This window comes from Diadema antillarum, unplaced genomic scaffold (genome assembly GCF_040938485.1).
Source record: "Diadema antillarum isolate AM-2024a unplaced genomic scaffold, OU_Dant_1.0 seq00000491_RagTag, whole genome shotgun sequence".
NCBI lineage: Eukaryota > Metazoa > Echinodermata > Echinoidea > Diadematoida > Diadematidae > Diadema > Diadema antillarum.
In genome coordinates, this window is record NW_027271452.1 from 199,594 (window position 1) to 225,475 (window position 25,882).

Below are 25,882 nucleotides of genomic sequence, written 5' to 3' on the forward strand. Positions count from 1 at the left end.
GAGTTCAGTGAGAGCTGAACTATCTCACATGTCCTGTATCACTGTATGCCTGATAAGATATTCACCATGGCGCTTTTTTTGTCTGTCTCTCTGTTTTTGTTTTATTCTTATTTGAAAGCTGAATGGGTATTTTTATGATGGTTGTTGCTGTTGTGGTTGGTATTTTCTGTGCTAGCTTGGTATTAAAATTATTATTATCATCAGACATTATTAGGGCCTGTGTTCCACTACTCAGCTGTTCATGTTTCCTTCATATTCTTACAATCAGTATATCATTATTGGTGCTGCTAATCATTATCATTAAATGTTTTTAAGTCTGTGTTAATTTGTTTCCATTTCATGTAAAAGTTATTTCACCATAATAGCATGCAAAGTACATTTGTTCCCAAGAAATCTTATAGTACATGGACATGTAAATGCACATTATAATACCTTGAATACTAGCTGCAAAATTCAATATGTGACCATGCAACCAGTTCACTGCACATCACAATGCACCAGTGTTGTTTGCAGCAGGGAGGTGAGAGGAAAACCTCCCTGTTTGCAGGCACAGCAATGGGTAATGCACTAGTAATGCACCAGTATACACCACCCATCCAGTACCACGTGGAGTAATCCAGGTTCTGGCCAGGGAGGGGTGAGACCCACCAGCCTGTTGACAAGGATTGCGCATGTGCACTGTGCGGCCAAGCGGCAGTAATCTAGTTAGTGGAGTGGTCTCTTGGGGAGTGCGGCTCCGAGGATGGTTCAAAAGACCCTAATCCAGTGCCCACTCCTTTTCCTCTCACCTCCCTGCACAAGTTCACCGTGCATTCGTGATGTAATATTCTCACACATGTATTTCTCTCCTGAACTACTTTGTTCTTTGGTGTATAGGGAGGGGGGAGGGGGAGGGGGAGGTGTATGTCTACACCCTTGCCAGCACACTGCACCACAATGCAGTAGAGAGAAAGAAAAAAGAAGAGAAAAGAAAAGAAATTAGCATAGGAAGCAATGTACATAATGTCCTCATTCATATATGTAGACAGTTATTGTGTCAAATGTGCAGTGTAATGTCCTCATACGTTTATTGAAACAAGTTCAATGTTGCATTTGCAGTGTAATATTCTCACACATTTATTTCTCTCCTAAAATACTTTGTTCTTTAGTGTATAGGAGGGGGGGGGGAGGGAAGGGTGTGTCTACACCCTTGCCAGCACACTGCACCAAAAATGAAGTAGAGAAAAAGAAAAAGAAAAGAAAAGAAGAGGAATTAGCATAGGAAGTAATGTAATGTCCTCATTCTTATATATAAACAATTTCTTTGATGAATTTACTGTTGTAATGTCCTCATATAGTTCTATATTTCAATGATGAAATGTTTTATGTCTTTCTCCCATGTATTACAGTCCACTCTGGCTAAGGAAACCCCAGTAAATGGAGGAAACAGCGGAAAAGATGCTCATGAAGATATGGAAGAATCTGTGGTAAGTAATACCTGCAAAGGGTTTCTATAGGGATCCTCAATGAATATGCTGATAGCTCAGCTATGATATGTCCTCGTTTGAATATATGCAAACAATTTCTGTGTCAAATTTGCAGTGTTATGTCCTCGTACATTTATTGAAACAAGTTCATTGTTATATTTGCAGTGTAATATTCTCACACATTTTTGCAAACAAGTTGTGTGTTCTTTAGTGATTCAGGGGAGGGGTATGTCTACACCATTGCCAGCACACTGGACCAAAAATGCAATAGAGAGAAAGAAAAAGAAGAGAAATTAAGAGAAATTAGCATAGGAAGTAATGTAACGTCCTCATTCTTATATATAAACAATTTCTTTGATGAATTTGCTGTTGAAATATTTTATGTCTTTTTCCCATGTATTGCAGTCCACTCTGGCCAAGGAAACTCCAGTAAACGGAGGAAACAGCGAAAAAGATGCTCATGAAGATATGGAAGAATCTGTGGTAAGTAATACAGTCAAACCTTGTTATAAAGAGCACTGATCTAACAAACTCTTGTTATAACAAGGTATTTTTTCTGGTCCCAACTCTTTGTATTCTATTGTATTTTATGCCCTGATATAACAAAGTTTTGAGAGAAAGAAGTAATTTCTCTGGTCCCAAGCACCTTGTTATAACAATGTTCCACTGTACCTTCAAAGGGTTCCTATAGGGATCCTCAATAAATATGCTCAAATTGCTTACGTTGTAGTAGTGATACATGTATGTCCTCGTTTTAATATGTAAACAATTTCTGTGTCAAAATCCATCCATAGAGATGATGCAGAAAATACCAAAGTTTAGGTATGAAACATATTTAGGGTTGACCATAAGTATGTGGCATTGAAAGTAAATTGAGACTTCTCAGACTTTCATGACATTTCTTCTGTTCCCCAATATTAATTAAACATGTAAATAATTTGTTTCCCTCCCTGTTTTCTTTTCATTAAAATTTACTTTTCCCAGGGTTTGGTTTCTTTCAATTGTTAGATAACTAAGTGTGGTCTATCAGTAGATTCTAGTTCCGTGGGGGGGGGGGGGGGGGGGGGGGGGAGGGGGTGCTGTAAAAGAAAGAAGCAGATATTTAAAGATTGATGTGTGTTGTGTCTGGTATCATGTCATAAAGTGACTTATAGAGATGACTCTTTATGGGGGGTATTAATAGAAATAGGTGATAATTATGAGGAGACATTCCTCAGCTATTTTCAGATCCAGCTTTGCTTGGCAAAATATTTCATTTTGATTATTGCATTTGCATTTACTTTGTGTTTTATTTGTTTCCATAGGAAGAAATAGATGATGATGATGATGATGCTGACCCAACATGGGTGAATCCAAGTGGAGTCAGCAGTGATGATTGTGATTCTGATGTCTTTCCATATCGCTTACCGCGTACATCCAGAGCAGCTCATCCATATGAGGCTAATACTAGTCAACCTGGCTTTACACATAGGTCAGAATCAGAAAACTATGCTGGAAATCAAGAGATGGACATACCGTGTACATCCAGAGCAGATCATCCATATGAGGCTAATACTAGTCAACCTGGCTTTACACATAGGTCAGAATCAGAAAACTATGCTGGAAATCAAGAGATGGACATACCGTGTACATCCAGAGCAGATCATCCATATGAGCCCAATACCAGTCAACCTGAATCAGAAAACCATGCTGGAAATCAAGAGATGGACATGGCAGAGAAACCTCAGGATATCAAGGTTCTAACAGCAAATAATGCAACTGGAAGGAAGTGGGACAAACGTCACTTTTGTGTCTTTTGTGAAAAAGACACACCAAAATTTGCCCGACACATTGAAATGCATCATTCCAATGAAATTGAAGTGAAAAGAATCATGGCACATCCAAAGAAGTCAAAGAATAGGCATAATTTACTTGAGATTTTGCGCAATAAGGGCAACCATTCCCATAATCTTCAAGTTCTAAGAGAAGGAAAGGGTCTGATCATTCCTTACAAACGACCAACATATGAAACAGCAGTGAAAGACTTCTTGCCTTGTACTCAGTGTTTTGGATGGTTCATTAGGAGTGACCTATGGAAACACAGAAAGAAGTGTGTTGGAAGCGAAATAAAGGGATCTGGAAGTTTTCAGTCTCAATGTTCCATGATGCTGCCAATGCCAAAAGAAGTGCCTGTAAGACTTCGGGATGAGGTCTTCCGTCGAATGACTCATGATGATGTTAGTTTGGCAGTGCGGCATGATGATTTAATCATAAAGCTAGGTGCACAACTTCTGTCAAAGTTCCAGGATTCAGAAAACCATTACAACTATGTTGGACAAAAGTTGAGGGAAATGGGTCGGCTACTCCTTCAAATGAGATCTATAAGACCAGGCATCAACTGCTTGTCTGAGACCATTGACCCACAGGTGTTTGATGATGTGGTCAGAGCTGTCAACAATATAGCAGGCTTGGATGAAAGCTCAGGGAAGTATAAGACACCTTCACTAGCGCTGAAAGTAGGACACTCACTCAAAAAGTGTGCCAGGATTCTTATGGCTGATGCACTGAAAAAAATGGACACAAGTCAGAAAGAAAAGGCTGAACAGTTTGGTGAACTGTGCTCTATTGAATGGGCTGAGAAAGTTTCAACAGGTGCCCTCAAGACTCTGTACGCAGCAAAGAGGAACAGACCAACAATAATTCCTTTGTCATCTGACATACAAAAGGTGCACAAGACCATCCAGGGCCAGGTGCAGGAGTCAATGGCACACATCACAGCAGGTTCTGTAAGCAGGGAAGATTTCTCCAAGTTGGGTCAAGCTATGCTTGCCCAGACTGTCCTGTTTAATAGGAAGCGTAGTGGAGAGGTGGAAAGGATGACAGTAGAAAACTACAAAAAACGTACTGGAGAAGTCAACAAAGACGTTCTACAGGGCCTCAACAAGCTTGAAAAGGAGCTTTGCAAGAAACTGTCAAGAGTTGAAATACCCGGAAAGAGAGGGAGAACAGTTCCTGTGGTTCTGACGAAGGGAATGAAAGAAGCACTTGATGTTTTGGCAGATGAAAACGTTAGGCAAGATGCTGGAGTCCTAGAGTCCAATATGTACCTGTTTGCACGCCCAGGTTGTACCACACCGTATAGGGGTTGTGATGCTGTGAGAAAGTGTGCTCAGTCGTCTGGAGCAGAACATCCAGAAAACATCACATCCACTCAGCTGAGGAAACATGTGGCGACCATGTCCCAGATATTATGTCTGAAGGACAATGAACTGGATGTACTCGCCACCTTTATGGGCCACAACATTCAAGTACATAGAGAATTTTATAGATTGCCCGAGAACACACTACAGGTAGCTAAGATCGCAAAAATACTGCTGCTAATGGAAAAGGGACAGATGAGCGAGTGTTCTGGGATGTCCTTGGACAGTATCAATGTCAATCTTAATGGTGAGTACAAGTATTCTTAAACATCTTTATTCCAAAACACTTTTCCATTCTGATATACGAGTACAACATTAATCCACAGAGGCTTATTCATATATGCTGGAAGTATACATTCACCCGCATGTTCCTAGAGTTGTGGTAGTACAGCCCAGTGTAGTGAAAAAAATATCCTGGTTCATTCGATGAGGAAAAGGGAGGGGGAAGGTATCTAGAAACCCATGGAATGATTTTTGATCCAGTTTAGTTCTTTAGATCTATTGACAGTCACAGTAACACAGAGGTACAAATTTCAATGTCTGGGAGTATGACATCTTTTTAAGACATTGTACAGGAAATGATCACACCCACTTTTCGAAAGAGTGCTGAAAGGCAGTGTTTTAGTATTTTTCTTGTAAAATATGCATAGAAGAAAAACATACGTGAGAGAGAGAGGTGTGCCACTTTTGTTTCTCATTCCCACTCAGTTTCTTTGACTCTTTTTTCCTGTAGTAGCGTTGCAGCTCATCGCAGATATGTTGATTCAGTTGCATTTGTTGCTGAGCTTGTTGTTGTCTGTACTGGCTGATCTGACTCGGTTCAACATAGTCCATCAAGTCAAGACTCTCCTTGATCTTCCTGAAGAGTTCATACTTCTCACACCCTTGAACCAGAATGTAGAACGTCTCTTTGTCCTTCTTCGCCTTCTTTGAGAAAGATGTAACGCCCACCACTAATGTCACTTTGCTCCAACCTCTCGAGGGGTTTCTTCTGAGGTGCTTTGGACATCTCAAAGGCTTTCTCTTCCGTTTTCCAATCCCTCCCTGGGCAAGCGCACACCCATGACATCCAACACCTGACGTCCAAGGATATTCCCACTCTTGTTGTCTAGTGTCGACCAGCTGGATCTTTCTCCTGTTGAGCCCACCTACACATGATGTAAAACATTTGAAGGTGAAGAGGTACTTGGAGTACTCTGTGCCCACTTGAGGTGCGGTGTATAGGGCCACAAGGCTGTGACGTCCAGAGGAGAAATCTGTATAGTAGGCTGTTGAGGGATCATTTAACATAATTAGAATGACAGCTACTGAAAGTGCCACATACCGGAGAATTGTGCTTTAAGTAGGTCAACCTTTCTGAAGTCAACTGTCTTTCTAAAATTTGAAACATTGGACAAAAACCCCCTCTCCCAAGTCTCTCATCTCTCTATTTTCACTGCAGAGTCGTGTGAAGAAGACGATGCCCCTGATGGAGATGTTCAAGAAGATGACCAGTCAAGTAGACGTAAGTTTATTTAATGGGCAATTGCACGATAACACTGTGACACTTTTGATTAGATTTTCACTCAATAAATGTAAATAATAAACAAACAGTGAGACTTGAGAACAAAGTTTTATTGTGTATCTATGACTATCATCACAAGCAACTTTGAAAAGAAAAGAATGAATAAAACTTCACAGTGATAAATGAGTTATGAGCTATTAATTAGTACCATAACACCATGACGCAAAATGGACATGGATATTTGCGCACTTGATTTTCTGTCCAAACTCTGTGAAGTTAATGAACATTTTGAAAACTGGTAATGTTGAATGGGTGTATCAGAGACTCAATGACAATAACCAAGTAGAACCCAGTGAAAGAAAATTTTGATTGACAGTAGAATTGTGACTTAGATTATAACTAAGTGCACAGTAATACCGTGACTGTAACAACGTGACTTCAACAAAGTGTGTACAAACTGTATGTAAAATCTTATTGTCGTACTCACAACTCATATATTTTTCCCTGTAGGTAGTTAGAAGCAATCATTTACAGTGAATGTTTGACATAGCTGTGTAACACGTCAAGATAAAACAAGACATGATTGAAATTATAAATCACTAATAAAAAAACAAAATAAGGTAAACTTTGAACTGTAACACTGACACTTTGATTAGATTTTCACTCCATAACTGTATTAAAATAATAAACAATCAGTAAGACTTGAGAACAATGTTTTATTGTGTATCTATGACTATCATCACAAGCAACTTTGAAAAGAAAAGAATGAATAAAACTTCACAGTGATAAATGAGTTATGAGCTATTAATTAGAACCGTAACACCGTGACGCAAAATGGACATGGATTTTTGCGCACTTGATTTTCTGTCCAAATCTGTGAAGTTAATGAACATTTTGAAAACTGGTAATGTTGAATGGGTGTATCAGAGACTCAATGACAATAACCAAGTAGAACCCAGTGGAAAGAATTAATTGACAGTAGAATTATGACATAGATTATAAATACATGTTCTGTAACACAGTGACTGTGACACCATGAGTTCTGAAAAGTGTGTACAAAACGTATGTACAATCTTATTGTCATATTCACAACTAATACATTTTCCCCTGTAGTTAGTAAGTAGCGATCAATTACAGTGAATGTTTGACATAGCTGTGTAGCACTCCAAGATTTAAAACATGACATGAATGAAATCATAATCCACTTATAAGAATAACAAAATAAGTAAAACTATGCACTGTAACACTTGTAAAATATGCATAGAAGAAAAACGGACGAGAGAGAGAGAGGTGTGCCACTGTTGTTTCTCATTCCCACCCAGTGTCTTCGACTTATTTTCCTGTAGTAACGTTGCAGCTCATCGCAGATATGTTGATTCAGTTGCATTTGTTGCTGAGCTTGTTGTTGTCTGTACTGGCTGATCTGACTCGGTTCAACATAGTCCATCAAGTCAAGACTCTCCTTGATCTTCCTGAAGAGTTCATACTTCTCACACCCTTGAACCAGAATGTAGAACGTCTCTTTGTCCTTCTTTGCCTTCTTTGAGAAAGATGTAACGCCCACCACTAATGTCACTTTGCTCCAACCTCTCGAGGGGTTTCTTCTGAGGTGCTTTGGACCTCTCAAAGGCTTTCTCTTCCGTTTTCCAATCCCTCCCTGGGCAAGCGCATACCCTGACATCCAACACATGACGTCCAAGGATATTCCCACTCTTGTTGTCTAGTGTGAAGACCAGCTGGATCTTTCTCCTGTTGAGCCCACCTACACATGATGTAAAACATTTGAAGGTGAAGAGGTACTTGGAGTACTCTGTGCCCACTTGAGGTGCGGTGTATAGGGCCACAAGGCTGTGACGTCCAGAGGAGAAATCTGTATAGTAGGCTGTTGAGGGATCATTTAACATAATTAGAATGACAGCTACTGAAAGTGCCACATGCCGGAGAATTGTGCTTTAAGTAGGTCAACCTTTCTGAAGTCAACTGTCTTTCTAAAATTTGAAACATTGGACAAACCCCCTCTCCCAAGTCTCTCATCTCTCTATTTTCACTGCAGAGTCGGGTGAAGAAGACGATGCCCCTGATGGAGATGTTCAAGAAGATGACCAGTCAAGTAGACGTAAGTTTATTTAATGTATCTTAGAGTTACACCTTGTTTGCACACCATCCTATTACTGATATTCAGTTACTTTTATATTTATATTGCATCTGGCATCATTTCTTTTTTTTTAAACAACTGTGTCCTCATGATATTCAAATTAAAAGAAGTTAAATGTACCTAGAAATACATCTACTGACATCACAGATATTTAACTGGTTAGTGTAGTGTTTGGTCAGTAATCCATATCTCAAGGTTTCTCAAAGGAATTTGTGTCTTCCAAACTTCTTTATTATATATTCTACTTCATTTTTTGCCAATAAAGTATTTCATGAAAACATTGTACTTCATGAAAATATGGGTGTATGGTGGGTATCCCTATGTCTACATGTAACATATCATAAGCTGAAATTGAGTAAACATGTTATTAGTAATGTGTCATGCTTAATCTTATTTTGCTCTTTCTGTTATCTTGAAGAATGTATGCATGGCCTAAATTTTGTATGCCTTCACCCACCAAAGGTGGGTGCTGGAGGGATTATGTTTTCGGGTTGTCCGTCCGTCAGTCTGCTGTCCGTCCATCTGTCCGTCCGTCCGTCGCGTTTTTGTTCTCGTGATGACTTCAGAACCATTTGACGAATCAACTCCAAACTAGGCTCATGTATGCATATGGGAGGAACAATGATCTGATTAGATGAGTGGGTCTCAAGGTCAAAGGTCAAAGGTCATAGAAGTCATATACATAAAAATGGGTTGTTCTCACAATAAGTTAACCATTTGACGGATCAACTTCAAACTTGGCTCATGTATGCATATGGGGAGGAACAATGGTCTGATTAGATTTGAGGGTCATGAGGTTAAAGGTCAAGGTCATAGATGTCACTGTATACATGAAACACGGTGTCATTTGAATAAGACCAATTTCCTACTTTAAATGTATCCTGATACAATTTCCCATAATTAAAAGTGATATTCATGCACACTGGAGTGGTATGGTGCCATGGTATATTATTTGTAGTAATCTCAGATATTAAATGCAATAAACAGCATTAAGTTGTGTGGAGTGATTTAGTTGGCTATAAGATTGTACTTTGTGTTGCAACTATTTTTTTTTTCTAGAGCCCTCAGATGAGAGGGATGGAACTAAGTTAAGCAAGAGCCATGGAATTGGAAAGAGATCAAGAGGTAACTATTAGTACATATTTTTCTGATGGTCCTATTTCAACTTGGAAAAAGTTAAAAGCAAAGAACATGTATTTAGAAAGTTTTATAGAAAAGTACGAATGAATACAAAGTAGTCCAATTAATATCTGGGGGAGGGAAATGCTTTTTCATTGGCTTTTAAAAGAGGTGCAAAAAAGGGCACAATAGAGAAAGAAAAAGAAGAACGGAAGAGAAGTTACAAATTCAACAATGGAATGTCCTCCTTTGTATAGGTGAAAAATGTCTGTGTCATATTTGCAGTTTTGATGCCCTCATACTTTGTGCGAACAAGCACTGTGTTTTTTCTTTGCTGTTTAATGTCCTCATACATTTATGGCAACAATTTCTGTGTTACATTTCTGTGTAAGGTCCTCGTACATTTATGCATACTAGTTCTGTGTTTCATATGTAACATTAATCCAAACAAGAACTGTTATTTTTGCAATGTAATATCCTCATGCATCTATGGAAATAAGTTCTGTGTTACATTTCTGTGTAAGGTCCTCGTACATTTATGCATACTAGTTCTGTGTTTCATATGTAACATTAATCCAAACAAGAACTGTTATTTTTGCGTTGTAATGTCCTCATACATTTATTGAAATAAGTTCTGTGTTACATTCACAGATGAATGTCCTCACAAAGTTGTTCAGTAAAGTACTGTACTACATTAGGAATACAGAATTTCTACACAGACACATGAAATTTTGTCCCAAATATTTCTCTCGCCTGCATAGTAGAAGCGAGACATAGGCGCCGTTTTTAAATGGCGGCGTCATCGACATAAAAAAAAACCTAACCTAAGGTTAAGTTTTCGAATTTTTTAACATAATTTAGAAAGTATGCACATGCACATTCTATACAACTTTTAGGGATATTAAAGAATTTGTGTGATATTTCCATGTCACAAAGTCAAGAATGTTGCCATGAATTGCATAATGCAGGGGAGACTGCCAGTTGCACTCCACTTGTGCTAATTTATATGATTTTTTTTTTTTTTTTTTAATACCACAGCCAAACTAAATTTGAAGGAGGTGTATAGGGATCAGCGTGTGGTTGGTCGGCTGGTCCGTCCGATGCAAATCTTCTTCCTCAGTTTCTGAGCAATGCTCATAAAATTTGGCACACACATTGGTCTTATGGTGAAGATATGCAAGACCTCTTTTTTGAATGTGTCAGAAACTGCATTGCCATGGTAACGGCATATGGCAATAAATCAGGTAGAAATATTGCGGATCGAACTACTTCCTAATTTTTTCAAGCAAGACGTCATGTTTTAATGTGTTGGAAACTGCATTGCCATGGTAAATTAATGTAGGATATTAATGGGTTGTTTTTTTCTTCCCAGAGCTCTCAGATGAGAGCGATGGACCGTGTGGGACTATGAAGCCAAGCAGGAGCCATCCTGTTGCAAAGAGATCAAAAGGTAACCATTACATGTAGTTCATATTTTGCTGGTAGTCCTATTTTAAGGGGGTGTATTTACTTATCTCTCGGTCAACCCAAAGGTGGTGCCAGAGAAATTGTTTTCAGGTTGTCCATCCATAGATCCATCAGCTTAACCTAATCTCAAGAACTGTTTGAGATTAAAACTTTGAACCTGTTCAAAGCATGTATCACCCTGGGAAGAAAATCTGGAGATCTAGAGTATGAAGGTTAAAGGTCACAGGTCAAATTTAAAGAAATTTCAGGTTATAGCTTCTTTAACCCGTTGCCTATGGGAACCGGGTGGGCCCTGTACAAAGTCTATGGGGATTTACAGAATATAGTAGTGAATGGGTTAATATGATATGTCAAGGTAGTGAAGAGTCAAGACAACATACCTGTCGCGCTATGTTCAGGTTTATAATTCTATCACAGTTAAGTTACGTGTGAATACACAGAAAGTTGACTCAGACGTGAATCCATTTTGTTTGTATTAATCTTGAAGACCTTATTGGAAGCAAAAATTTGAATTGACAAATTAAACACTAATGGAATGCTTGTAAGCTACAAAATACAACAATGCAAGTTTCATGCATTTTCACGGATTGCCAGCCGAGTATTTACTTTAGAACTCAAATTCACAAGCTCTGAAGATGGGCTGTATTGCATTGTACATCAGCCAGAATTCTCTGACATCGTCTCATGAGAACTAAGGTGTGATTACTTGCGTTAGTATTGTGTTTGTTTACTAGCCGGTTTCACGCAACTTGCTACAACCAATGACGTCACAGGCTTTGGAAAGGAAAAGACGACTGGTTTTTGCCATTTCTGGTCGCTAGGAGGTGCATATGAAAATTGTGACTGTAATTAACATATTTGAGCATTATAGATAAATTTCTTCTTACATTTAAGTTCTTTAGCTCACAAGCTTTCTATTGATTTATAATAAGCCATTCTTTGAGGTTCTACTATAAAAAATTCAAATTCTTGATGTGGAAAATAAAAAATAATCCATTTCTTCAATGTAAAACCAATGTAATCACAGCCTTGCTCTCTCATGACATGATGTCAGATAATTCTTCTTCTTCTTCTTCTTCTTGGTAAGCCCACGTCCTTCACTGGAACATGTGAGGGGTGCAATGAAGCCTATATTTGAAGCTTGCATATTTTAGTGTTGCTGAAGCAAAATGCTCAGCTGGTAAGCGGTGAAAATGCACGAAACTTTCATTGTTGTATTCTACTTCTTAGCTTTCTACTGATTGGTTTTGCTTCTGAAATGGTCTTTAAAGAATACTGCATGGACAAATTACCGCCATTTATTTTGATTCTTTTACCAAGCTTAAAATACACCACACTATTAGTAATTCAAGTGGGACAATATAGGGGTTTGAAAAAGGTCAAGTGAAAAAATGATGAAATAATACCTACCAACTGTACCTGTTTGACAGAGACAGTCCCTATTTCTCGGGTTAACAGGAAGAGCAAATTTCACCCTTCACAAACTTTTTTTGTAAAAAAAAAAAAAATAGATAAAAATTTGTCCATAGTAATGTATAGGGAATTCAGGAATGTCCCAGTGTTTGACATTTTCTGAATCATTTGTCCCAGTTCCTTGGTTCCATGGTTTGCACGTACATATATGTGACATCTGTACATTACTAAGTAAAACAGATTTTGAAAAGTTTTCAATTTTAGTCGAATTTTTGCATCACATGTGGCTGTCCTGAAGTTATCAAATACGTACGTGAATTCTTTTCACTCACCTACAAAAGCTCTTCTTTTCTTTTTCTTTTTTTCAGCTGAACGTATTACCTGGACAACAGCCCAACAGCATGCTGTGGACACATTCTTCAAAACAAATTATAGGACTTTCAAAGTCCCAGGGAAAGTAGAATGCATTGAGTGTCAAGAGAAATATCCTGTACTTGCGAAACTACCCTGGACTAAGATTAAATACAGGGTTTATAACATTATCAAACAAAAGAAACTAAATTCTCATTGAATTCCTCTTAACTCAATGAGGAAAAGAATACAAGAGCTATATATGTACACACACAAAGATATGGGTCGCAATTATTAGGGATCACCATGATGAAAATCATAGCTGCAAGAAATGGTTATGTGTATAAACTTCCATTGAATTATCAAACCATGAACAAACATTCCATGCACAATTGCAAATGTTTTGCATGACTAATTGTATTTTCTAAGAAGGTGTGAAAAGAAACTCATCACATGACACTTGTGAAAGGTAAGATATCATAAATTCATTGCTGAAATAAAACAAACATCACAATTGTATCTATCCTTCCTGAGAAGTATGGAAGTTATTGACATTAGATCTGCATGTTATACCATGGACTGCAATGGATTATTTGTAATCAAAGAGAATGTGTGTGTGTTTGCATTTAATTTTTTTAACAAAGTGTATAAAGGAGGAAAGCGTCCACTTGTGCAGTATACTACATCCACATTTTATTGTGCATTACTTGAAGCGGACATGTTTTTGTAGCATATCTGATATCTGTCCTAAGTATATTTGTGTCAAAGGTCAAACAAAATATTCTATATTTGCCCATTATTTGTCAATAAGCAATCATTGCCTTCACAGGAAGTGAAGAGGAAATAGAAGAATAAGGCATTCACTTGATTAGATTTAGGGTGAAATTGGCCTGAGGTCAAAGGTCAAGGTCGGATCATGAAATTTATCCGTTTACGCGATAACTCAAGACTGGAACGAGCAAATTTCCCCAAACTTGGTGCAAGGATGAAGTGTGATGGGGCAATCACTTCAGTAGATTTGGGGTGAAATCGGCGAGAGATCAAAGGTCAAAGATCATGATCAAATCAAGAAATTTATCCGTTTACATGATAACTCAAGACTGGTGGGAGCAAATTATCCCAAACTTGGTCCAAGGATGTTGTGTGATGGGGCAATCACATGATCAGATTTGGGTTGAAATCAGCATGAGGTCAAAGGTCAAAGGTCAAGGTCAAAGCAAGAAATTTATCCGTTTACATGATAACTCGAGACGGGAAGGAGCAAATTTCCCCAAACTTGGTCCAAGGATGAAGTGTGATAAGGCAATCATTTCATTAGCTTGTTAGTTAACTCAGCTGGAGGCCAAAGGTCAAATCATGAAATTTATCCTTCAATGCAATAACTTCAGACTGGAAAGAACAAATTTCCCCCAACCTGGTCCAAAATGATGAAGTGTGATGTGGTAATCACTTGATTAGCTTTTGAGTGAACTAGGCCAGAGGTCAAATTTCAAAGGTCTAGTGAAATGCTCAAATTTCACCCATTTTCCAAGTTTAAAGTGGCTCCATGTACTGTCCTGAAACTCTTTTTGTGAAAGCCCATTGTCTACAACATTGCACTGTTTGCATCGGACGCTAGGGAGCGTTGCTCAGGGAGACAAAATGTGTCAATACGATTAGGTTGTGAATTCAATTTTGTTTGTGTGTTATGCATGACGTGCATTTGATAGTTATAGGGACTACTTTTGAAATGTAGGAGAGCCCTTGTATTTGTTTTACTTTTTGACAATTCGTAGCTATTGTGTTTGTGTGTGTTACGATGGATATCGTATCGTTTTATAGTGGGATTTCTGGAATATAACCCGGATTTGGCTGGCATTACTGTTGGACTTGGTGGGGATGAAGTATAATGTTAATTCCCAAAATCTCAAAATGAGGCTGGGAATGCACTGGAGAAATACGGGCCAATTATTAGGAACAGTAGGGATTACCTTTTTACCTTTGCTTTTCTGTTAACCTCACAAAGAGACTGGGATGGATGCATTGGTAGCAGAGAGGGTTGGCCTTTGCGTTATAAAATTTATCTGTATGTTGCAATAGTGGATTATCATTTCTTAGTAGTTTACTAAGATATACGTCCCATTGCATGAGAGCTTACTGATATAATAACTTTGCCATTATATTAAGTACATGCACCATGGAAAAATTGATTTTGATTGCTTGCTGAGCTCTGTTACCATGGTAGTTACCATAATGGCAACGTTACCATGATAGTATTTATGCAACGGGACCCTGGAAAAAATCCATTGGGCATTACTGACATTATTTGTTCCTTTGTTTTGTTATGGTTTTTTTATTAGGGTGTGTAGAGGTACCGTAAAATAAATACTTATCAATTTCTTGGTGCTTAAAGAGACACTGTGTACAGTCATTGGGTAAATGCTATGAAGATGATGTGATTTGTTTGTTAGGGATACATGTAATGTGCAGATTTATGTAGGTAACTAAGGTTTGTGGTACAGGGAATCCAGAATTGTTGGGATCAGTTAGGTAGCACTTACATAACTTCTTTTTCTCCCTCTCTCTCTCTCTCTCATTTTTAGGTAGAGGGATAGAAGTTAAAGAACAGAACATTAGCCTTGCATAAGTTTAAAAGTGGATATATGCAACACTAATTTTTCCCCTTGTGTTGAACCAATTATATGTAGTTTGCACATGAGAAAGTATGCTTATGTACCAATGTAGTAATCTGTTTAACTTGTCATTTATAATTTCTATGCTAGAGATGAATATTAAAAAAAGAAAAATCGGCCCTAGAAGACAAAGATTCTAAAAATATTTTTTTGGTTGATTTATACTATGCTTTTTGAGTTCTTAAAGTAAATCCTTGGTCGTGGACAACAAAAGCCATCACCTGGGCATTTTTTTTTTTTTTTACCCGATTTTTTGTAGTTGAAATTTAACGAAGTCCTTCTGTAAAGGGGGTTTTCAGGTTAAGTTACTTCTGTCCTTTTAAGTGAAATGAAGAGGTGATTTCTGGAGATTTTTGCATTCCATCAAGATTTTGTACATGTAAGAGAAAAGTTGTTTATACATTATGAATGCCTGACAGCATGTATGTCAAGTTCCTTCTTCCCTGTTGAGTTTTATTAAAAAAAAAATGTTAGAAAACAATCTATATGAATATTTGTAGTGGATGAATTTGCTTGTATCTGAATTCTATAAGTAAAATGGAACCTTGTTATGATAATCTTTTTATGATAGCTAAAATTACCTAATGTAAAATGCATTTATATTACTGCTTTTTTGTTTTGTTTTTTGTTTTTTTTATAAAGAACTGGCCCAGGGCCTAAACGTACTTGATACACGTTACACAGAACACAATGATTTTTTGTTCCTTTAAAGTATGGTTCCACCTTATTGAATTATTTCCTCATCTATTTGGCTTTTATTCTTTCTTTCAGAGGTGTTCCACTGTTAACTGAATCTCTGTCACTTGTCTGCTTGTCTCTACGAATAATTCTGAAACAGGCCAAAGCACAATAACTGTATTAAAATCTTAGTCTTATTGCTGTTCACTGGATTGCAGTAAGAATATTAATGATGATGATGTTAATGATAATAACAATAATATTCAAGATTCAAGATTCATTTATTTCACTCATCAGTATAAAAATACATAAAAGTGCACAGTTGCACATGATGATCATACATAATTATAAAGTACATACAAATCTGAATGAGTGAGAATCGAGATGAAAGATCATAAGGAACTTGGCTGTTCGACCCCAAAGTCATAAAAATCATACCAGGATTTCTGGCATTTACAACACACACACACACACACACACACACACAAAGATGAAGAGGGGCTGGGTTGCAGAGAGAAGAGAAATGAGAAGAGAGAAAAGGAAGAGATAAGTGAAGATGAGAGAGAAAAATAGAGTTTGGAAAATTGAAGAGATTATAAAAATGATAAAAAGAAGAAGACCACTGTGTTGTTTGAGATAATAATAACAACAATAATGATAATGATAATAAAGATAATACCAAAAGTACTCTTTTCAAAAGATACGAAGTCCATGGTACACCAAAATAAACAAAACAGTACAATGAGAAATTTAAAAAGGGATTAGAAAAGATGCTTGTTTCCAGATACACGTACTTCTTGAATGTTGTGAGAGTTAATAAAACGAAACGTATGAGGACATTAAATTGTATAGGAAACACATACCGGGTTTGCAAAAGCTTTCGAGGACATTACATTGCAAAGGTAACACATATCAAGTTCGCGTAGACTTATAAGGACATTAAATTGTACAGGAAACAAGGACATTAAATTGTACAGGAAACACAAACCAAGTCTGCAGCAACGTATGAGGACCTTACATTGTACAGGTAATTTACACAGACCGAGTTTGCATGAATGTATGAGGACATTGCATTGTAAAGGTAACACAGATCATGTTTGCATAAACTTATGAGGACATTAAATTGTATTGGTAACACAGACCGGGTTTGCAAAAGCTATCGAGGACATTACACTGTATAGGTAACATAGATCAAGTTTGCATAAATGAATGAGGACAATGAGTTGCAAAAGTAGCACATTCCAGGTTTGCATAACTGTATGAGGACATTGCATTGCAAAGGTAACATAGATCAAGTTTGCGTAAACTTATGAGGACACTCAGTTGTATTGGGAACACAAAACGGGTTTGCATAAACGTATGAGGACATTTCATTGTATAGGTAACACAGACCAGGTTTGTAAAAACATTCGAGGACATTTCATTGCAAAGGTAGCACAGATCAAGTTTGCCTAGATGTACGAGGACACTACACTGTATCTATAACACACATATCCGATTTACAAAAGCGTTCGAGGACCTATCATATGCGTTTAAAAAGAACATTTGTATGAATATTTATGAATGTGCAACATTATTTTGGAAAGGAAACAAAGTACGTAGGAGGACGTACAATGTAAAAGTGATTTACCAAAGCCCTATTGCATTATAAGTTACGATTAAACACTCAACAATAAAATTACCGATCTTTAAAAAGTGAGGCATGTTGGAGATTTTACGACTCAAAAGGGGGGCATGTTCAAGGATATATTTTTCAAAAAAAGCGACCCATCTGAACGGCACAGGCCGGTATACAATATTAGGCGAGTGCTCCCCCTAAAGAATAATAATAATAAATGGACATTTCATTATGCTTTTCAATGTATAAATGCATAAACTGTAGCTATTGACCTTAGTCACAGAAATCTTATTTTGTTAGAATAGCAAGTTTTAATCAAACAGAACCCAGGTTTGCATTATAATGTCTGACAAATGTAATTGTGTGTGGTTGACCTCTGTCGAATGTTGAAACATAAAATGTTAACATCAGAGAAAGCTATCTCGGACGTATACCAAAACGAGAAATCATGTCCTCTGATGTATAGGTCTATGATTATTTTGTAAACTTAAAAAAACGCGCGTAATCTTGTGAGCGTCGTTAAAGGCATTCTTTTTTATTATGAGTCTTTTAACCGTATGACGATTGAGAGCTAAATAACATCTGTCCTCAAGAGGAGGTAGTTTGTCATGGTCCTCGGACATACTAGGCATGTACGTATGTGTGTGTGTGTGTGTGTGTGTGTGTGTGTGTAGATGTACATGTTTTAATGTATTGCTTGAATATGGAAACACTAGCTATTTTGCAGTACAGTATGACCGTCTAGGAATATGAGTTATTGCAGTTATTGTATTGTGCAAATCATTCTTCTCTGGGGATTGACTGAATTTTGGATAGAAAAGTCAATAGTATTCTCTTAGAAGTCCTAGAGAATGATACCTACTATGGTTTAAAGTAGAAAGCTTGGATGCACAATAGAAGTGTAGAAGAAATACCAGAGGCATGATTTTTGCACAAAAAAAAAGTATGTTGAATAATAATTCTTGAACTCATTTGATTGCATGTAACATAGTCTATAATCATGATTTTTTTTAAAATTAAATCAGGACAGTAATACACATGAGGCTCAGTGATGTTTTCAAATGGGTATGCTGTTGAAGTTGAATATAATAGAGTACTACAAACCAATGGTTGAAAAAAGAAAAATGATGCAGACAGTATGTTTTTAAATCTACCAAATGATGAACATATTGGTAGCCAGATAAATATGACTGATCTTTGACATCAATGTAGCTGTCACAACAGCAATATAGACATTTGAGGTGCCATGCACTTTCTGTGACCCTTACACTTAGCATGCATATAACATGACAGAGCGACATGAAAAAAGTGCACTGCGCGTCACACCTCTGTGATGGAAGTTGTAATAATGGGAGGACATTATACTGTCATTTTGCGAATTGATGCTCTTCTTCTACCCCACCCTACTATGACTCAACATCAACCCAACGACAACTACAGCATCTATCTTTGACTGTGTGCCCCTCTTGGAATCTTATGAATGTTTCTTTGAAAGTCTGTACTGAGTAGATTCAATCGCAGCAATGGAAATTCCTTGATTAATGAGTAGTTTGAGAAAGAATAATTTTCTCTGCCAATTTAACATATCTTATATCAACTGCAGGAAAAGCTTCATCGTCATCAATCCTAGGTTTGGGGCACAATTTCATTTATCAGCATGGTAGCTATTATAATTCCAAAGTTGTGATCTGTTCACAATGTGTGATGTTAACCCATTGAAGACGAGTCCCAAGAATACTCAGGCAGGTGTCTATGGGAAATGTGTGTTGTAGCAAAATCTGTCCGTCCTCAATGGGTTAATAGATCCATGGGGGGGGGGGGATGGGAAAAAATTAGACATATAATACACCCATACAATCTGACAAGTGATTCTTAATCACCTGATAGTTATTAGTTCCTCAACCTACAATTAGTATGACATCACTTTGATTGTTTTTCCAATCAATCCATTATACCTTCTTTCTTCTTTTTTTTTTTGTGAGCGTGTGCCGCCTGTGTTGCTGAGCAAACAACTTGTCTCGCATTAATTAGAGTTTGTTCAGAGTACAGTGCTAATGGGTGAATTGATGTTCATGCCATTAACAGCACATGTTTCTTACCAGGGCTCCTAATAACAGTGTATAAATTACTAGGCAATACAGGCATTGAATGCCAGTAACGGGAATAGGTAGGGTAGCAGGTGCATCTATTATATGGTGCTCAACGTGCTCTATAGAAGGTAATGGAATAGTCTGACTCACCGGATATACAGCTTTTATGGATGTCGTGCATTTGCCAAGTATAGATTTTGCAGATCCTGGTAAAAGTCAATGAGGAAAAAAAAAAAGTCTAATATTGAACTGCATGAAATATTGAGTAGGAATCGTTTTGTACTTCGATCTATTCAGGCAGAATTTGTTGATACAAATGATATGCCTGTTTGAATTATGGTATTTAGTTTTCTTGTGTAGTACTTATTTGGGAATCTCATCTATTAAAGCCTATCTCTAAACGACAGAGTTTGGGCAAAGGAGGTGATGGATTCAAACCCCATGCTGGTTTCTTCGCTTACTCTCTTGGTCTAATAATCATCAGAACAATGAAAAAAAAAACTCCCACTGTCTACACATGGTGTACATGATCACTGATACATATATGTACACAAAGTATCAATTATTTGAATAAAGAAGATTGATACAGTGGACTCCCATTATACCGAAGTCCTGGGAGCCAGCAGTTATCTTTCGTTATCTCGAAATTTTGTTATAACCAAAGAAATAAACAACAAAAATACATAGAGTGGATAACATTGCAGCCTGAATTTTTACTTCGTTATAACCGGAATTTCATTATAGCAGTGTTCGTTATAACAGAAGTGCACTGTATGGTGACATGACATTTGCTCCTGCTACAATTGCTCTTAGTCCAGGCTAGGCTCCATAGAAAGTGCACCTAACCTTGTTTTTTGATATATACAATGTTTTTGGATGGTTTCTTGTCAATTCGAGGGTGCTGATTCCAAATCCGATTGATGCCACTCGCGTAACCTTGAGCATTTTCGGCAAAACGCAAAAATCCAAAATGGCCGCCAGATATGCTAATTTGGCCATGATAATCCCAATTATGTCAATTTTATGACAAATTATTCCGTCAAAGTTTTTTTTTTAATTTTTGTTCCTTGAGTAATTCTACTTGCACATGCAAGAAATTTTTCATTTGAAGAGGTATATTTAGTATTTTAAGCTTATTTTCAATTCAAAATGGCCGCCACTCCTATACTCATGTACTATATGAATAGCAAAAAATATGCATAGAAATAGAAGACGAATTTTCAGTCACATACCTACGCTTTTATCATGTTTTGCATGTGCAATGCAAATCTGATGAGTGCCACTAGCAAAGCGAGCGAGCAAACAAACAAGCAAACAAACAGAAAGTTTATTGTTTATTACTATAGGCTTATTATATTCAAAACAAAACTTCAAAACGGATGCCACTCATATACCCCTGCACAATATGAACGGCAGAGCGTGTGAAATAAACAAATTTTCTCTTTTTTTTCCTGTCACTCAGGTACACTGTTTACCAATTTGTGTGCTGATTATTAATCAGAAGGTTGTTACTAACAAAGGCTGTTTTATTTTTTGATGCAAACATCCAAATTTGCTACCTCAATCTGAATGTTTCCCTAGGTATTTGGAAAAATCCACCAAAACTTGAATTGACGCCAACATCAAGATCGTTTATCAGGAATTATTAGATATGAACATTTGATGCTTACTTGCCTTGAGATGTTCAACATCAAAATATTCATTCTGATTTACTGAATTAAAAGGCTGAATCTTAGATGATGACACAAATGAAATTTCCAATTAACTGTCCAGTTCTACATTATCTAAAAGCGATATTATACAAACTTTTCAGTCCCCTCATCCGAGAAAGAACATAAAGCAGGGGAAAGTGGAAAAGGGATCACCTCATTTCCTGTTGTCAAATCTCTGAAATGAAAACAATACCCCAAAGTTTTTAATGTTAACCCAGATGAATTATATATGGTAAATGAATTTTACCACCGTTTTTTTCGGAGTGAATGTGTTTGAGTATAGGCCTATGATGTCGAGGGAGACTCTGAGATCTGTACAGTGCTGCCTCATTCTGAAAGCAGTGTTATAATAACTTCACACTGCTTGTCTTTAATCTTCAGCATTTGCAGATTCAGGATTGCTCTCGGTAACCAGACCAGCTGTGTTAGGACTCTGAATTATGACCTCCTTACTCAATACTGGTGGCTGTAAACTAACTCCACTAGAGGTCTATATATATTATGTAGTGACATTACATTCACTTCACGTAGGAAGTTTGCAGATGATCTTGCCTTTACGTCTCATAGAAAGTCCTTGGATGACATGAGCCGAGTACTGACCCATCTCAAGACAATAGTGGAGTACTTCATCTTCTGGAGACTTTGCCCCAACCTTTATTAGATTATCATCAGACCCATGCCTTCCATCTTAGTAACCATCTTGCCAACGCTATGTTCAAGGTAGCCCTTTGTGGCAAGCCTTCCAAGCATAGGCTAAGGAAGTCCACCCTCCTTCACTGGCACTCGATCACTCTCCCTCACACTGGAAGGAAAGGACGGCAAGTGTCACCAGTGCCGTCAGCGCATACCCTGACCTTCCAAACACGATAGCATGGGGGGGGGGCATTTCATGAAGCGTTTTGTCTGACAAATTAGCTTATAACGGTTTGTCAAAAAGAAAGGATCTGACAAAACACTTCATGAAATGCCCCCTTGAACAACCTGCCATCAATGCGCCTGATATCCCACAAGCCTAAATTTCCCTACAACTGTAACTTGAAAGCTTTGACCCCAAAACAGGTTGGTGCAGATGCTGGTCTGATGTCATCTCTGATACCACCCAAGTTACACTTTGTCTCTGGCCTGACAACAAAGCCATAGGGTCTCAACGGGTGGTGATCAAGCAAGTCTTCATGTCTTCATCATGTTTCTATGGCAAATAATCGCCCTCTGACCCCTGAGGAGGTGCTGAACATCACCAGATGTGGTTGCAATTAAAACAATTGCAAGACTAATATGTGACCCTGCACCTCAAAGCAAACAAAAAGTCGCCAGACATGAATTTTTAGTTAAGACCATTTTCTGAAAGAGCAGACTTTAAGCTTTAAAATGATGTATAACTCGAATCAAATGGACTCTCCTAACCTATCTAAATATTGGAAAGAAAGCACAAACTCAGGAAAAGTGTGAACTGAGAAAACAGGTTCTGAAGTACAGTGTCTATTCAAGCGCTTAATCTTTACCAAACCGTGCTGGCTGTGCGATGAATGGGACAAAAAACAGGAAGTAAACCACCAGAGTAACAACAATGAAGGGATCATTAGATTAAACTGAAATTAAGCATGCCTCATTAACACATTCTGTCCATAATCAATGTCAACTTTCAAAGCAGTAGCACTATCTTTTCAAAAGTTATTAGAGTTGAAATTGAAGAGTGTGGACAATGTTTTTCAGAAATGAAAAAGGGATTCTAAAGACACACCTAATCACTCTATTCTACCAAAAATGTTCGAGATAAACTGCTAAAAAAAACACACTTTCCTGCCCGTTTTACGATACCAAATTTTAGCATAATGTAAAAGAAGACCCGCTCTTTCAGAAAGTATGAAAAAGTCAAGTTCGGCTAGGTCAGGGAGGTGAGCTCCCTGGCTAGGTTGACCCATTTCACTTATTTTCAGTCCTCGCGCAAAATCAGTGTGTGCGACTTTATGTTCGTTTTGAGGTGCACGGTCACATATGCATCTTTAGCCTGAGAATTCTGCACATTTGGGGCAGATGTCGCCTGCTGCTAAACATACGATTAAAGGGTTCATTAAAGACAATAAAAATGACAGTTTTAGATTTAAGACAAGACTGAATGAGATCATGATGTCAAAGTGTATATTATCAACACCTTGGAACTGTGAGAGAACTGAAAGAGGTACCTCACATTGCTCCTTGGTTGATGTTTAATGAACAGTTTGTACGGTATTGCATTAGGACAGTTTCGTTTATGCCTTCAACAGTTTTTGTTGTTGTTTTAATTCAAGAAGAAAAATCAAGTTTGCTCGATAATATCAAGGCGGCACTTCTAAATTAAATCATATCAAAGTGATGGAGGTTATGATCCATTTCGAACTCGCCTCAGGACTGCCCCCCCCCCCCCCCCTCAACTCCTTGCTGGAAAAAGAATCTACAATGTAAAGGGTTTTAAGTTGTGTCATTAATGTCCGATGTGTTTTTGTCTGCAACCATGTATCTCTGCACTTAACTGTATAGGAATTTTCTGTACTTTGTTAATATGGTTTTAGGGGAATGCATAATACAAGCTTTGCTTTCTAGCTTCCCCTCTATTTTCAACATTATTTGATAAATACCATGTATCTAGGCTCCTTAATATATTGTGTTAGTATTAAATTTTTATATTCAACCGGCATGTAGAATATGAGTATATTGATTCCTTGCGAGACGTTTAGTGAACTTATATTGTTGAGACTTTTGTTGAGACAAAATGAAATATATAAGAAATTGTGTTCAACATCGTAAGGTTTATGAATATCAAATGCTCATATATGTAGGCCCCCTATATATTGTAAGTGACACCCAACATATTGCACATGCAACACTTTATGATAGCGTAGGTACGGGACTGGAAATACAGTAAATTTCTTCTATATTTCCATGCATATGTTTTTGCCATTCATATAGTACATAAGCATAAGAACGGCGGCCATTTTGAATAAAAAATGAGCTTTAAATGCTAAATGAACCTATATGAAATTAAAATTCGCTTGGAAATGCAGATGGAGGAACTCTAGGAACAGAAATTTACAAAGTTTGGTGGAATCATTGGTCATATAATGCACATTATTGTGTTTATCACGGCCAAATTAGCATATCTGGCGGCCATTTTGGATTTTGGCATTTTGCCGAAAATGCTCAAGGTTACGCGAGTGGCATCAATCGGATTTGGAATCAGCACCCTCGAATTGACAAGAAACCATCAAAAAACATTGTATATATCAAAAAACAAGGTTGGGTGCCTTCTAGCCTGGACTATCTAGTCTTATTTTGTCCATGGACTTAGGGTTAGGGTTAAGGTTGTGATGTTGTTTAAGGTTTATTTTGATGTGAGGATTAGGATTAGGATTAGGGTTAGGGTTATGTTTCTGAGTAGAATTAATATGTGTAGCTTAACGTGCAAATATTTCATTGGAGCAATTGTTGAAAGAGCAAATGTCATAGAACCAATTGATATTACCTTTATAGCAAATCAAGGTGAGTGTACTCTCACATTAAACTTTTACTGCAGAACTTATGAATGATTGAAATGAAATATACCTGCACATGTCGTCAAGGCACTTTTTAATTCTTTATTTTTTTTTTACATTTCAAGAGATCAATAATTCAAAGATCTCTTCTTTTTTTTTTTCTTTTTGGGTTTTTCCTAAAAGTGTGTGATACAGTCTTCCTTTTCTGCGTTGTTCACCAATATTGGCTGTCACATGCTGCTGTGCGTTCAGATTTTTTGCAAGGAAAGTCACGTCAGGACAAGGAATATTCATGACTTTTTTGTCCTTTGTAGGGTCACTGAAACATTCAGCATTCAAAATGCACTTTATATGCCATGCAGGGAAAAACAAATCACAAGACGAAAGAGTGCAGCGCTAGAGTAAAACTCACAAAAAAAAGGGACATCTCACGGATCAGCAATGATATACAGGGGCGGATCCAGGAATTCCGAAAAGGGGGGTGCCAAAAGTATTTTTGGTGTCACTTCCAGGTTTCATCAGCTGATAAGCTAAAACAACAACAACAAACAAAACAAAGCCAAAAAAAAACTGTTCAGTGTGCAATTTTCTGTTCCTCCTTGCCACTTCTGGGATTCATTGGCTGAAAAGATGGTTTCGTCAAAAACTAAAGGGGAGATGTCCGCACCCCCATTTCATTTCGTTTCTTTTTATTTCTTTTGTTTACAAAAAGATAGTGGGGCATGTGCCCCCCCCCCCCCATCCACTTATGATATAACTTAATGAAAGATGTCAGCCATGCACTTCTCAAGACCATTCCACTTTATACAAAGTTTGAAATGTTTCACGATAATCTTATATGGTGCAACTAGGTTACATGTACTTGCCCAGCGGTTTGTTAGTGCCAGAAGGCTTCATGTTCAGTGTAATGTTTAGAGAGAACATTTTCTGTGACTGACGACGAACCTGC

At 37.5% G+C, this 25,882-nt stretch overlaps 1 protein-coding gene across 1 annotated transcript; it reads left to right on the forward strand.

The window, feature by feature from the left end:
• The first annotated feature begins 3,593 nt into the window (after nt 1-3,593).
• Nucleotides 3,594-15,419, forward strand: LOC139733799 (uncharacterized). The gene is made up of 5 exons (XM_071644604.1): nt 3,594-4,892; nt 6,087-6,149; nt 9,364-9,429; nt 10,796-10,873; nt 12,672-15,419. Exons 1-5 carry the CDS (start codon nt 3,608-3,610, stop codon nt 12,872-12,874), a joined length of 1,695 nt encoding a protein of 564 aa, XP_071500705.1. The 5' UTR covers nt 3,594-3,607; the 3' UTR covers nt 12,875-15,419.
• Nucleotides 15,420-25,882: the final 10,463 nt, after the last annotated feature.

Coding starts and splice junctions, on each gene's coding strand:
- LOC139733799 (XM_071644604.1), top strand. CDS start 3,608: ATGATGCTGCCAATGCCAAAAGAAGTGCCTGTAAGACTTCGGGATGAG. Junction 9,430..10,795: donor AATTGGAAAGAGATCAAGAG/GTAACTATTAGT, acceptor TTTTCTTCCCAG/AGCTCTCAGATGAGAGCGAT. Junction 10,874..12,671: donor TGTTGCAAAGAGATCAAAAG/GTAACCATTACA, acceptor TCTTTTTTTCAG/CTGAACGTATTACCTGGACA.